Raw genomic sequence first — 13,428 nt, forward strand, 5'->3', positions numbered from 1 at the left:
TCTACGGGCAAGACAGGCTGCCACATTTTGTTGTACAGGTTGTGCACTGCACCACTCTGGGAAAAGGCATTCACAGACGTAGACAACACACCCTGTAGAGGAGGATCCAGAAAGCCTCGTAGAGGAGACAGCATTTGAGATGTAGGATTTCAACAGGTGGAAGAGGCTGGTAGCTGGCTTTCCAGAGGAAGGAACTGTGTAAGGGGGTGCTGCATAGGCAGAGGGCTTGGGTGGTCCAGGGTGAGAGCTCTGGTTCTGCTGACGTTTAGTAAAGGGAAGGACACTAATATAGGATTATAGGAGAAAATGTCCTGATAAAAAGGTAGAAAGGAGAGACCCCGGCCATCATGACGAAGCCAAGTCCAGCCAACTGCCCTAACCACCCCTCAACCACACATCTTGCTTCTGTAAACTTGTTTCCGCATCTACTACCTTGCCTGACCTCACTCTGGTCCGACCAGCCAAGCATGGACCTGGAAGAGGTAGCCCATAAAAGCCTTGAGAAACCCTTCTTCTGAGCTCAGACTCCAGAGAGCAATCTCCTCTGAGCCTGCTGGTGTGATAAACCTGAGTTCTCCAACTCGCCAAGTGGTTGCTTGGTTTCTCGCCGGGTAAAAGAGCTGATACACTGCAGCCACAGGGCTGTCGCTAGAGCTGATACACTGCAGCACAGGGCTGCTGGGCAGCTGCTGCAACAGGATAAGGCTTAAAAAAGGGCTTGGGAGATGCTCACAGGGGACTTTGAACGCCAGGCTCCAACTACACTTTATTCTCTAAGCCAGGGGTCAGCAAATTATGGCCTACAGGCCAAATCAAAGCCACATCTGTTCATGGATCTGGCCTGGATGGTTTTTTACATTTCTAAAGAGTTATAAAAACAAAAGAAAGAAAACCAAGAAAGTTATACCAAGAGGCAGCATGTGGCTCAAAAAGCCTCAAGTATTGATTGCCTTTACAGAAAGGAAAGTCCTGTGAATTCCTAGTCCTTTACTCCCCCGCCCTTCCCCACCCCCAAGAGTGGCTTCTAACAATCAGAGCTAGATTGGAGCCCCGATGGAACGGGTTTTTTTGTTTGTTTGTTTGGTGGGTTGGTTGGTTTTTTTGGTTTTTTTGCCATTTCTTGGGCCTCTCCCACGGCATATGGAGGTTCCCAGGCTAGGGGTCGAATCAGAGCTGTAGCTGCCAGCCTACGCCAGAGCCACAGCAACGCAGGATCCAAGCCGCGTCGGCGACCTACACCACAGCTCACAGCAACGCTGGATCCCTAACCCACTGAGCAAGGGCAGGGACCGAACCCGAAACCTCATGGTTCCTAGTCGGATTCGTTAACCACTGTGCCATGACGGGAACTCCAGGAATGGGGTTTTCCTTGCAAAACCTTCCTAGTGATGCTCCAGCCTGGACCCCACCATATCGCCAATCATTGATGATCAAACCCTGCAGGAAACCTAGTGGGCAAGGCTGCCCTTTCCACTTGGGGGGTAAAATGCCAAGGATTAGAAATACTTATTTTCTTCTTTTTGCCTCTGAGCGTCCCACAGCCATGCTAATTTTGCTTCTATCTCAAGGTTTCCTCTGGGTCTTCTTTTCCCCAGGAAACAATGCAAGCTGCTCCATCACTGACTGCAGTTTTTAAATTTTTCCAAAGGTGAATGTCTCTTCCTTCCACTGTGGCCCATATGGGAAGGGACTTGCTGGCCAGCACCCGGGGTGGAGGGCAGTGGCGGGGAGCAGGGAGGCTGCCCGCTGCAGACTTATGTAAGGATGGAGGATGGCCGTCGTCTGTCTGTGAGGCAGACAGAGGGCAGGCAGACAGCAGCAATCAATCCTCAGTTATATAGAACAGTCCACACCCGCCCACTCCACAGCTCAGCCCTGGAGGCCCCAGGCAGCACCCCTGTTCACTTTTCCTGAGGCCCCTCTGCAGATTGTGGGGCCTGGGGTGGGGGTGGAATGGGGTGGGGTCTCTGGGCTCCTGTGCTCCGCAGAGCTGGATGCATGACCTCTCTGAGCATAATTTTCTACCCTGCCATCTCCAGCTTGGTTTTTGGCTGTACTCCAACTCTATTCAGCCTGGACGGGGCAAGAGGGAGAACTGGGGTTGGACAGAACTGAATTCCGGCAAGTTTGCAGGCTGTGCCGCTTTGCAGGAGTCACTCAGCCTCTCTGAACTGGTTTTCACATCTGTCCAATGAGTTAGTTTAATGATCCTCCCTTCACAGGAATGTTGCATTATATGATGTGGGTGTGTAGTTATTTGCCGTAATCAACATTCTATACAGTCACTGAACGCTGAATTGGCCAATACTGAACCACTGCTCCCCCACCCCCACCCCGCCACAGGGGAGAGATGGGGGAAAACACAGGGTTAGGATTCTTGAGCCTTGGGTCACATTTTTATCAATCAATCAATACATAACCTTGTTGGATGTATGTTTCTGTCTAAAGACACTTTACTTGCTACGTATAGTTGACTCATTAACATTGAACTCTTGGCCGCCAGCACTGATACTCGGGCCTGATCAAAGGTCTGACACGTGCTTTCCCCATCAGGCACCTCACCGGCTTTGCGTGCTCAGGGGCACCAGACAGCCCTTCGCCACTTTAAACAGTGAAATCACCAAGAAAATGTGCAAAAATTGGCACCACATAGACATCCAAAGGTGAGAACACAGGGTGTCACTTTGACCTGAGCGGGGACACACATTGGGTGACTCAAGGTTTTCTTCTCTCTGAGCACAGGCACGTCTGTGAATGACAGCAGAAGTGCCAAGAGTCTTGATGTCAGGGTTACAAATGCATTTTAGCCAGTAGGCAAATCTGAAAATACAGATTTCTGAACATACGCATTTTCTGCTCAGCCCAGGTCGCATGCAAGACTGAAGCTGTTGGGGGTGGTGGAGAGATTTTCCAAATATATAGATATATAACTCATGTAGAAGGAGACTTCCAGTTACCTCCCAATACCCATTCCCCTGCCCCTTTTTTGCCACTAATAAAACAATGTTTTACCTAGAATGACTAAATGACTTCATTTTCCCTTAAAGCAGTTATGACCTGGAGACCAATTTCAAACCACTAAGAAATAAGCAGAAATGTTGTGTGGAACCTCTGGAAAAATCTCAAGAGGGGTGGGGTGTCCTTCTCCTCTGGTCTTTCTCCTTGCTGGCTAGGATGCTGAAGTGATGGCTGGAGCTCAAACAGACTTGGAGAACCTACACCACAGCTCATGGCAATGCCAGATTCCCAACCCACTGAGCAAGGCCAGGGATTGAACCCACATCTCATGGATACTAGTTTCCACTGCTCCACGAGAGGAACTCCTGATATCTTGATCTTTTAAATGGGAACAAAGAAGCCATGAGGCAGCAGCATGCGCTTGGTCCCCAAGAAGGGCTGGGCAGCCCTGAACCAGCCCAGCAGGGAGTTTGCAGGGCAAGCTGAGTGCCAGCTGGGCAAAACTGAATGGTCAGAAGGAAGGAGGCTGGACAGATGCAGGAGAAACTTCACTTAGTGCCACAGTCTGTCACTGGGGATAGGTGGCCAGGTTGTACTTGCGAAGGGCTTGGACATCCCTGGGTTGTAGGATACACCTACATATACACCTCAAAGGGACAGAGGAAGGGTTCGCAAGTGTAAGCCCTTTTTAATAAATCTCTAAGAAAGGGAGGTTGGGGTCTATGTCAGCCAGGGGTTGGCTGGAACAGTGATAAATTCTCCCGGCATAGAGCTTTCCCAGGCAGGCATTTGATGGTTGGGGGGCCACTGGGGTCTTCCTAGGGACATGGTCTTACACTTCTAGAAGCCCACTAGGGTTTGGTCCTCTCCCTGTGCGGGGCTTTGGACAGACTTGTTAGATCTCACTAAGGACCGTTTTCCTGACCCCTCACCCTGAGTTGGTCCCTGCTCTGGGCCCCCCAGGCACCAAAACTCCCTGGTCTAACTCATCACATTGTTATGATCACGAGTTTTCCTGACCCCTCACCCTGAGTTGGTCCCTGCTCTGGGCCCCCCAGGCACCAAAACTCCCTGGTCTAACTCATCACATTGTTATGATCACGTGTTTATGATCTAGTGGAAAACTGCCTGTGATGAGAGCCTCTTGGTCCTGCGTTGCTGTATGTCCTGTACGGGGGGGCCGGAGGAAACACTTAACAAGTGTTGAATGAATGAGTGAGTCCCAGTTAAGAATCATCTAGGACAAGGAGGATTTAGGCAGCGCAAGTAGGGGGAAATGAAGGGAAAGTGCAAAGCCAGATGACCTGGGAGCCTGTTACACTCTCCCTAGAACCAGAGAGGAGCAGGGTTTGACGATGTGTCTGATGCTGGTTTGAGGGGCGTGGGAGCTGCAGGCGTTTAATGCCCTGCTTGGACTTCTCTTCCAGGCGGAGTGGCTCCGTGCAGGCCTTTCCCTGGATGTGGGAGTGAGGGTGGGGACCAGAATAATTGAGGCGGTTAATTCCACATTGCGCTGCCTCTCCCCACCCTCTCCTGCCATCACACTTGCTCCCCTCAACAAGCAATCAAGCACTTTAGAAGATTCAGGATTAGCGAGAGAATAAGCTTTTAGAGGGAACTCATCAAAGTGACAGGCTGACCTCCCTTGAGCGCAAATCTCTGGAAAATCGAATAACCTGAATGGTACACAGCCTCCTCCCTCTCAAGGCAGGTGGTGGACAAGGACAGGTGAATAACACCTCCTTCTTCCCCTCCCTGAGTCCTTTTTGCTGGGAAAGCTGTCCAAGTAATTAACAGAAATAATTAGGGATCAGATGGTCATGAATGGAAATCTTTCAGTACCCAGATGCTGATGCCAAGGCTGGCCGTGCCAAGGAGAGGAGAACGCCAGGAAGGGGCCAAAGAGGAGAGGAGGCAGCCGCAGCCTCTGCCCCACAGGACATGGTGATCTGAGGGGGGCTTGTTCTCCCAGCTCTCAGACGAAAGGCAAGGGGTGAAGTCTGGAGTTTTGCATCTGTAATCAGCAGATCACACTGGGCAGAGGAGAAGGCTTCAGAGTTACAACCAGGATGGGCAACTGCGAAGGAAGGAAACGCCATGAGGGGTTCCTGACATTACTGCAGCCCAAGACTCAGAACTGTGCCCTCTGCAAGGTGAAGATGCACTTCCCTTTAACATACCCATTATGACTTGTGCATTCTTCATTGGTTGTGTGCCTCACATTTTATGAGTGATTTTCAAGTTTTTAGAAAGGGTGGAAGTTTTTCATTCTACTCATCTAACCATCCATTTGCTCACCACCCATCCACTCATCCATCCATCTGCTCACCTACTCACTCATTAATCCACCCACCCATTCATCCACCTACCCATCCATCTACCTACCCATCCATCCACCTATCCATCCATCCAACCATCTGCTCACCTATTCATCCACTCATCCATTCATCCATCCATCCATCCATCCATCCATCCATCCATCTACCCATCCACATACCCATCTACCTCATCCATCTACTTCACAAATATTTATAAGGTTCCTGTCAAGCCCACAACAGATCTAGGCCCTGGGCACACAAGGTAAATAAGACAAGCATGGACCTTGCTTTCACAGTTTACAATCCCTAAAGAAGAGCAGACAAAACCCAAGAAGCCCACACAATGAGTGCTGTGAAGAGAATGAAACAGGGCGAGGAGGCATTGGAGGGTGACAGGTGCGGATTTCCTCAGCTGGAATGAGCGGAAAGGCCTTTTTGAGAAATAAGCCTTTGAGCTAAGACCTGAATGACAAGAAGGAGCAAAGACTAGTGGAGGAGCCTCCCAGGCTAAGGGGACAGCCAGCTGCAAGGGCCCTTGACTGAAGGAGTGCAAAATGGCTTAAAGGTGTGAGTGATGGAGAAGGGGCAGGGAGGTGCTGGGGAGCAGGTCAGCAAAGTTTGGGACCACTCCCAGCAGCATCCCACAATGCCAGGGCCAGCTTGGTTGCTCCCCAGCTGGAATGTGAATACCCTGGTACTCACGTGCCAGAATGTTTTATTACTCTGCTATTTTAATACTCTGGTAATACTACTCCCAAATACTCTGCTAGGACCATCTCAGTGGCTGTGAGTTTAGTGCCATCAGCCAACGTGGACTCTAGCCTGGACTCTGCCTGCCTCCTCACTCCCTTGGACTTTGCTTCTTCCCTCCCTTCCCTTCTTCCTTAAGGGAGCCCACAGGTGTGACCCTCTTCAGATGGGAAAGTCTGTGTGTTCCCCTGTCCAGGCAACAATTGAGGGCTCCTGTCTGCCAGGCCTGGTCAAGGGCTGGTGTTTAGTGATGGTGACCCACTGGCTCTGACCTCATGAAGCATCTCTGGGGAGAGGTCCATGGTGCTGGCTCAGAGCCCCCTGGGGGGCGGGGGGCATCCTGCCCCTGCATTTCTCACCTTCTCTGGGCAGCTCTTGGTGGGTGGAGAGCCCAGAGTTTCTCCCAGCCTCAGCAGAACCTGCAGCCTCTGCCCTCGAACAGAAAAGAACCCAGGTGCCCAATGGCTTAGATGTCTGTATCCTTGTCCAACCTGAGCCTCATCCAGTTGGGAAGCTAGCTGGTTACAATGGCTGCAGGTGGGGGCAGCCCTGCCCTGGGGAATCTATGTGCTCAGGTTGATAAACCTGAGTGGAAACCAGTCAGGGGAGGCTGGAGAGATGGGGAAAGTGGGAGGCTCTTAGGGGTCTGGTTCTCAGCCTGGCCCAGGGTCTGCTCTGACCCCACCATAGGAAGTTGTCCCTGCTTCTGGGGGAAACACACCGTGGTTCTGCAGGGCGAGTGTGAGCCCTCTGGGATCAAACACCTGGGACAGGGCAGGAATGGTGTAGGGAGGGATCCCTAGGAAGCTGCCCCTGGCTGGTGGAGGCCACCCTGCCCAGGGCAAGCCTGAGCCCTCAGCAGACACAATGAACGCTTGGTGGATGCCAAGTCAGACTGGATTTTAAGCCCAAGAGAGACTCCCCCTTCCCAGAAATACTTAGTGTCTGTGGGTTGGGGGATGGGGGAAGGAAGATATTTGACTGACTTGCAGCCAGGCAAGTGGGATCCAGCAGGACAACGTAATCTGAGGATTGATTTGGCCTCATTTACGTTCCCAGTGCGTGAAGCCCCGGGACCTGCGTGCAAAAGTGGCCTCTGACATTTATGTAGACTCGAGCCTCAGCTGCAGCAGGTCTGTCAGGCCCCTGACAGCGGGACAGGGCTGATTTCAACACATAGAAATAGAAACGGAGTTCCCGTGGTACCTCTTCAGACGGCTGGCTCTCAGCATCTCTTATTTGATGCTGGGATTCGAGCTTTGATCCTGTTTTCTTGGGATGGTACCCTCTTCTTTGAAAGCTCAAGCGTTTTTGAGGAGGGTTCTGGGGAAGGGGAGAGGCGCCCCTCCCATTGATTCATTGTGCGAATGGAATCTGCCTACAAGTGAGTGTGTCTCTGTTCACAGGGAAGGGCTTGAGGCTCCCGGTGGGTCCCAGGCACAGCCCAGGGCATTGGCTATGGGGACAGGCAGTCTTACCCTCCACCCCAAGGGCTCCTTTCAGGGCCACTGACCAGTGGTTACTTCCCTCCAAATATTCACAGGCAGAGGCTCCAATGAGGATAGCGTGTCTGTTCTGGAAAAGCGCTTCCAGCTTGGGTACCAAATGATCTCCAGAGAGCAAGTGAGTTCTGGACTAACAGTCCTGAGCACAGGCGTGATGTTTTACCAGAGAAGTACGTTATACTTTCTCCAAGGCAAAAATATAATAACTCACTCACACCCTGGGAAGGCGTGTTTTCAGAAAATGGATCACATTTGCAAACAGCAGAGAACAGTGTTCTTGTTTCTTTTTAAAAATTCTTTTATGTGGAAAAACTTTGCAAAGTTTGGATGTGCGTTTATAGCCTGGAGTCTTAAAGAACAAACCTACCTTGTTGGTTGCAGGCAAATGAAACCCATGGGGGTCTGCTTTGGGGAGGTTTCCACGGGAATAGACCATTTTACAAATAATAAATTACTTAACCCTCGAGGACATTAGAGGCCACTAAAAAGGATTTTATGGCCAAGGCCCAGGGCCTGTGGCCAGCTCAGTCGGTGGTGGTGGGAAATTTAGTACCTTGATGTGCTCCAGGGTCCAGTTACATGTAATAAAGGTAGAAAAACCACCCGCCTCCAGTATCCAGCCACTGACTGCACCTAGAATTCAAGCCTATAACATTTTTGGGGGGAGGAGAAGGCGGATGGGGAGGAAGAAGCACGGATGCTCAATGCAAGGCCTCTCCATCACTGGTGAAGGCAATCAGTGTGCCTACATTTTTTCAGCCTTTCTGTATAAAGGCTCCTATGGACCAGCCCTGCAGGGCAGAAGTAGCATTTGGTTTTAGGGCCAGAGCCAGGGTGTGTGGCTGCTCTTTGGTCTGGCTGTGATATCCAGGCCTATGTGTAATATCTTCGAAGCCAGGACAAGAATACAGATAGCCTCCTCACACCCATATCTAAACATTCATAGATCATAAATAAAGATACACTGCTAAGAAAATGTTCCGGGCTGACTTGACAAAAATGCCTTCTCAGGGACTCAGAAGACCAGGTTTAAATGATGATTCTTGAATTGCTAGAAATCTGCACCAGGAGAAGATGGCAGTGTGGGGAGAGCTGAGCCATCCGAGCCCCCCCCCTTCTCTTCCCAGCCCGGGCTCCATCCTGAGCCTCTGGGGTCTTGTGTACACGTGTGTGGATGCCCCAGCCTGTAAATCCAGCCTCTGTTGAGATTGCTGCCATCATCCGCTCCCTGGCCACTCTGTCCACCCTGCAGGGGAGATGCTGGGAAGGGGCCCATCCCCAAGGCTGGGGTCATTTGTGCAGGGAATTCTGGGGTCCTCGTCCTCAGTACCTAGAAGAGGACACTGGTTCTGGGCTGGTGTGTGCCCTTGACCCCACTGACTCTTCACCCCAGAGGAAATGCACAGCTGGAGGAGGGCTGGAACAGGGCCCCTCAAAAAACTAGACCCAAAATAGGGGCCCATTGCCCCAGTCCAAGGGCTGTACTGGTGATACTCTGTCTTCTCAATGAGATGAATTCATGTGTGATGCTGCCAGAACCCTCTTATCAACAGATCTTAAAGAGAGCGAGCCAGTAAAACAAGGTATTTTGGTGGTTTTGATGCTCCTAAATGGGTCTGAAATGTTGAATTTGAGGCTCCAAATAAATTCATCCTGGGTGCATCCAGCAAGAACAGGCTACTTTTTTCCTGGAGCCCAGCACACGGGCCCCAGAAATGTGCCACTCTGTGCCACCCCTGCCAGGCCTGCTCCTACTGGCCTGAGGAGGGAATGCAATTGGATGGAGAGAAGGTATGCAGTGGTCAGAGCACTGTGGCCAAAGCCTAGTCCATCACTTACCAGCTATATCCACCAGTGAGTCATTCCCAGGACAAATCAAGAGTTCTCAAAGACCACACAGAGGCAATGGATCCATAAAGGGGAGTTGACAATGCTACCTGCCTGTGATGGTTTATTTTTACTTGTCAAGTTGGCTAAACTATGGTACCCACGCCTGAGGTCAAACACATTATTCTGGATGTTTCTATGCGAGTGTTTTTAGATGAAAGCAGCATTTCAATCAGTGGACTTTGAGTAAGCAGATAGCCCTCCATCATGTGGGTGAGTCTCACCTAATAAGTTGAAGGCTTCATAGAACAAAGGACTTGGAGTTCCCATTGTGGCTCAGTGGGTTAAGCACCCAACAGTGTCTCCTTGAAGATGAAGCTTCGATCCCTGGCCTTGCTCAGTGGATTAAGGATCTGGCATTGTTGCAAGCTGCAGCATGGGTCACAGATGTGGCTTGGATCTAGAGTGGCCATGATTGTGGTGTAACCTGGCAGCTGCAGCTCTGATGTGACCCCTGGCCCAAGAACTTCCATATGCTGCAGGTGTGGCCCTAAGAAGAAAAAAAAAAAAAAAAAAAAAGACTGACTACTCCCTCCCCCAAGAGGGGAGGTGCAGTACACGCCTTCAGACTTGAACGGCTACACTGGCTCTTCCCTGGGTCCCGGGCTGCTGGTCAGTCCTGCCGATTGTGGGCTAGTGATCCTCCACAATCCAATTCCTTAAAATAAATCCCTTCCTATATAAAGGCACCCTTTTGGTTCTGTTTCTCTGAAGAACCCTGATGAATACACTGCCTTACAGGGTGTGTGAGCTGCACGGAGGGCTTGGTCCCACGTCTGGCACAGAGAGTGCCCACAACACACATGAACTGTTATCCCATCAACTGAGAGCACAAGCTTTGGAGGCCAAGAGCCAGGAATTTGTTCTGGCTCTGCCCTGTCCTTGCATCCACCACCTTCTCTGAGCCTCAGCTTACTCATCTATGAAATGGGGATAATAGCAGCTCCCCCTGGAGTTGTGAGGCGGCTGAAGTACAACTCAGGTTTGCAGGGTCTCCAGCACAGTGCCTGGGATCCATTCGTTTGCTCTTTCACCTCTTCTGCCTACTGGTTGTGCCACTATTGTGTGCCAGGCATTGTGCAAATGCTGGAGACGCAGATGGCCTGAATTTGTGCTCTAGTCCAGAAAGGTAGACAATAAATATGTCAACAAACACGTGGGGTTATTTCACACCATGGTACAGGCTACATAGAAAATAAGACAGGGTGGTGTGAAGGGAGGGACACTTGAGACCTAAATGACACTTGTGGAGATCTGGGAGAGGGGCATTTCTGCAGAGGTGCCGGAAAGAGGAATTTCTCTTTGGCGTTAGTGGATGCAAACTATCCAATTTAGAATGGACAAGCAATAAGGTCCTACTGTACAGCACAGGGAACTCTATCCAGTCTCCTGGGGCAGACCGTGATGGAAGATAATATTTAAAAAAGAATGCATATTGGAATTCCCATAGTGGCTCAACGGTTAAGAACCTAACTAGTATCCACGAGGATGCAGCTTTGATCCTGGCCTCGCTCAGTGTGTTAAGGATCCAGCATGGCCATAGACGTGGCTCTGATCTGGCATTGCTGTAGCTGTGGTGTAGGCCAGGCTACAGCTTCTATTCGACCCCTAGCCTGGGAACTTCCATATGTCACAGATGCAGCCCTAAAAAGAAAAAAAAAGAATGCAAATGCGACTGAGTCACTTTGCTGTACAGCAGAACCTGTCATGACATTGTAAATCAACTACACTTTAACAAAAAATTAATTAAAAAAAGAATTTCACTCTCCCTCCCTCCCTCTGTCTCTCTCCCTCCTTCTCCATCTTCCTTTCCCGCCCTCCTCCCTCCCGCTTTGCCTAACTGCTGGAGCTGAGTTTTCTCCTGTCCGGGAACTAGAGCTTAACCCACTTAACGACTGGCTCTTCTGGTTCGCAGGCCTTTGGACTCAGACTAGAACTACCCCACCAGCAGTCCTTGCCTCTCCAGCTGGCTGACTGTGGAGTGTGGGGCTTCTCATTTTCCATCTGTCCTCATAAACCAGAGAGATGGAACGACAAACAGATGATCTCCTCTTGGTTCCGTTTCTCCGGGAGCCTTGGCTAATACACCAACTACCCACCCTTGACTGGCTCCGACCAGTTACTCTCTGTCTCCGGACCTCATTTATTTCTTTCGTAGTATTTACCACCACAGGCCAATACAGCTTTGTTTGCTTGTTTGTTTCATGCTCCGCCCATAAGAATACCCAGGCGCCGTCTTCCGCATGGAAGGCATAGCCACAGTGCCCGGACCAGTGCACTGAGCGCACATTCAGGAATTCTCTGTGGATGCAAAGATCCAAGGGAGCAGTGGAGGAAGAAGCCGCACGGAGTATATTACGGGAAACAAGAGAGAGGAGATTCCCAGAAATATCCCAAGATCTTCTTCCAGCCCCTCCTCTGATCGTCAGTCCCCAGCAAGGTCCGATGCTGCTAATACCCGTCATGTCGCATCAACTTGCTGAGTGGATGACATTGTTTCATATTGTCTCTGAATCAAAGCCCTGCAACCCCCATCCTGGAAAACACTGCCTGTCACAGCCTATGCTCCAAAGAAGTGTCACACACACCCTAAGGCCACTGATGGAGGTTTTTCAGAAGCCAAGTCCCAGGGTTGTTTTGTTTTGTTTTTAACATTTTTGTTGGTCCAAGGTAACCTGCTTTTTGGGCAGCCTGGCCTCCCGGAAAGTTTATTGCAAGTTCCAGAGATGACAAGTCGGAACAGAAAGGTGCCCAGCGCAGAGAATGCTCAGGCCTTATTTGTCCGCGGAGGGGCGAGGGGAGGGGTGGGGAGAGGGGCGGGGCGAGGGGCGGGGCAAGCCAGGAACCACATGGCTGGGCTTCAGCGGGAAGAGTGAGCAGAGGCCATCGCAACGACAGTCCCTTTACGAGTTGCCATCTCTCAGGGAAAGGATCAGGGATCAGGGTCTGAGTTCTGTCAAGGAAAGTTTTTGCAACCCGCTCACCCAAACATAACAACCAACACCTTGGCCAGGCCTTAGGCTTTCTCCTCGGTGCCGTTTTAGCCACACGTGGGGTCATTCTCTGGGTAACATCCCAAGGTGGCTGACGCCTATTCCGGAAGGAGCAGAAGTCCTGCTCCCGTGGAGACGGACCTGACCTCCTATCCCCACCGGCTGGGCTGCTGCCTCTCGGGAGGAAGGGGAAGCTTCTGGCCTCCCAAGTCCAGGTCGGAGGAACGGATGACACAGAGTCGCCTTTGTGGGCGAGAGCTCCTAGTCCTCACATCCCCTACGCTGTTTTCAGCCGGCAGCTCGGAAGCCTGCCTCGGCCATCTCCTCCCCAAACGGATCCCTTAAGCCAGCCGAGAGGCGGGCTCTCCTCCAGGAAGTCTTCCTGGTCTCCTCTGCTCTGCGGATCCTAAACTCTGGGCTCGGAGGTCTCACCGGATGCACCCAGGGGGCAATGCTCGGAGCAGGCGCTGCTCGGGCCACTGAGGGTGTGGTCGATTCCTCTCTGCTTTCAGCGTTTCCCCCTCTTCTCGGAGGGGAGCCACCGGCTGGGGTTCTGGAGATCCAGGAAGGGGAGGGGGTGGCTCAGTCATCCTCGTCGTCGTCCTCGTCCTCCGTGTCTTTGTTGGGGGCGCACCTCTGGAAGCACTGCACCACGGTGGCCAGAAAGAAGCTGGAGATGATGGCGGCGATGGACACGGCCACGCCCGAAAAGATGATGATGAACAGGTCTGTGAGGGAGAGGCTGAACTTGCACTCGCTGAAGCTGGCCTCCGACAGCTCGTGCAGGTATATCCTCCTGTTCTCCATGGGCAGGGAGCACTGAATCTCATCGAGGCCTGTGAGAAAGGCAAACAGAACGAGAGAGAGGTTTAGGCTGCAGCTGGGGATTGCCTAAACGTTGGGCAGGTGAGCCATGACCAAGTGCAAAGCAAGCACATCCCCTCGAACCCCAAAAGAGGGAAGAGTTGACCTGAATGGAATTTAACCTTTTTTCTTTTCTTTACTTTCTTTTTTTCT

At 51.3% G+C, this 13,428-nt stretch overlaps 1 protein-coding gene across 1 annotated transcript in view; it reads right to left on the reverse strand.

Moving 5' to 3' along the window:
- LRRC38 (leucine rich repeat containing 38) overlaps positions 7,300-13,428 on the reverse strand; it is a 35,355-nt gene continuing 29,226 nt past the window's right edge. The window contains exon 2 of the mRNA XM_003127597.5: positions 7,300-13,247. Within this exon, the coding sequence (XP_003127645.2) occupies positions 12,994-13,247 (254 nt within the window). The 3' untranslated portion in view covers positions 7,300-12,993. The remainder of the gene's footprint in view (positions 13,248-13,428) is intronic.

This window comes from Sus scrofa, chromosome 6 (assembly GCF_000003025.6).
Source record: "Sus scrofa isolate TJ Tabasco breed Duroc chromosome 6, Sscrofa11.1, whole genome shotgun sequence".
Taxonomy (NCBI): Eukaryota; Metazoa; Chordata; class Mammalia; order Artiodactyla; family Suidae; genus Sus; species Sus scrofa.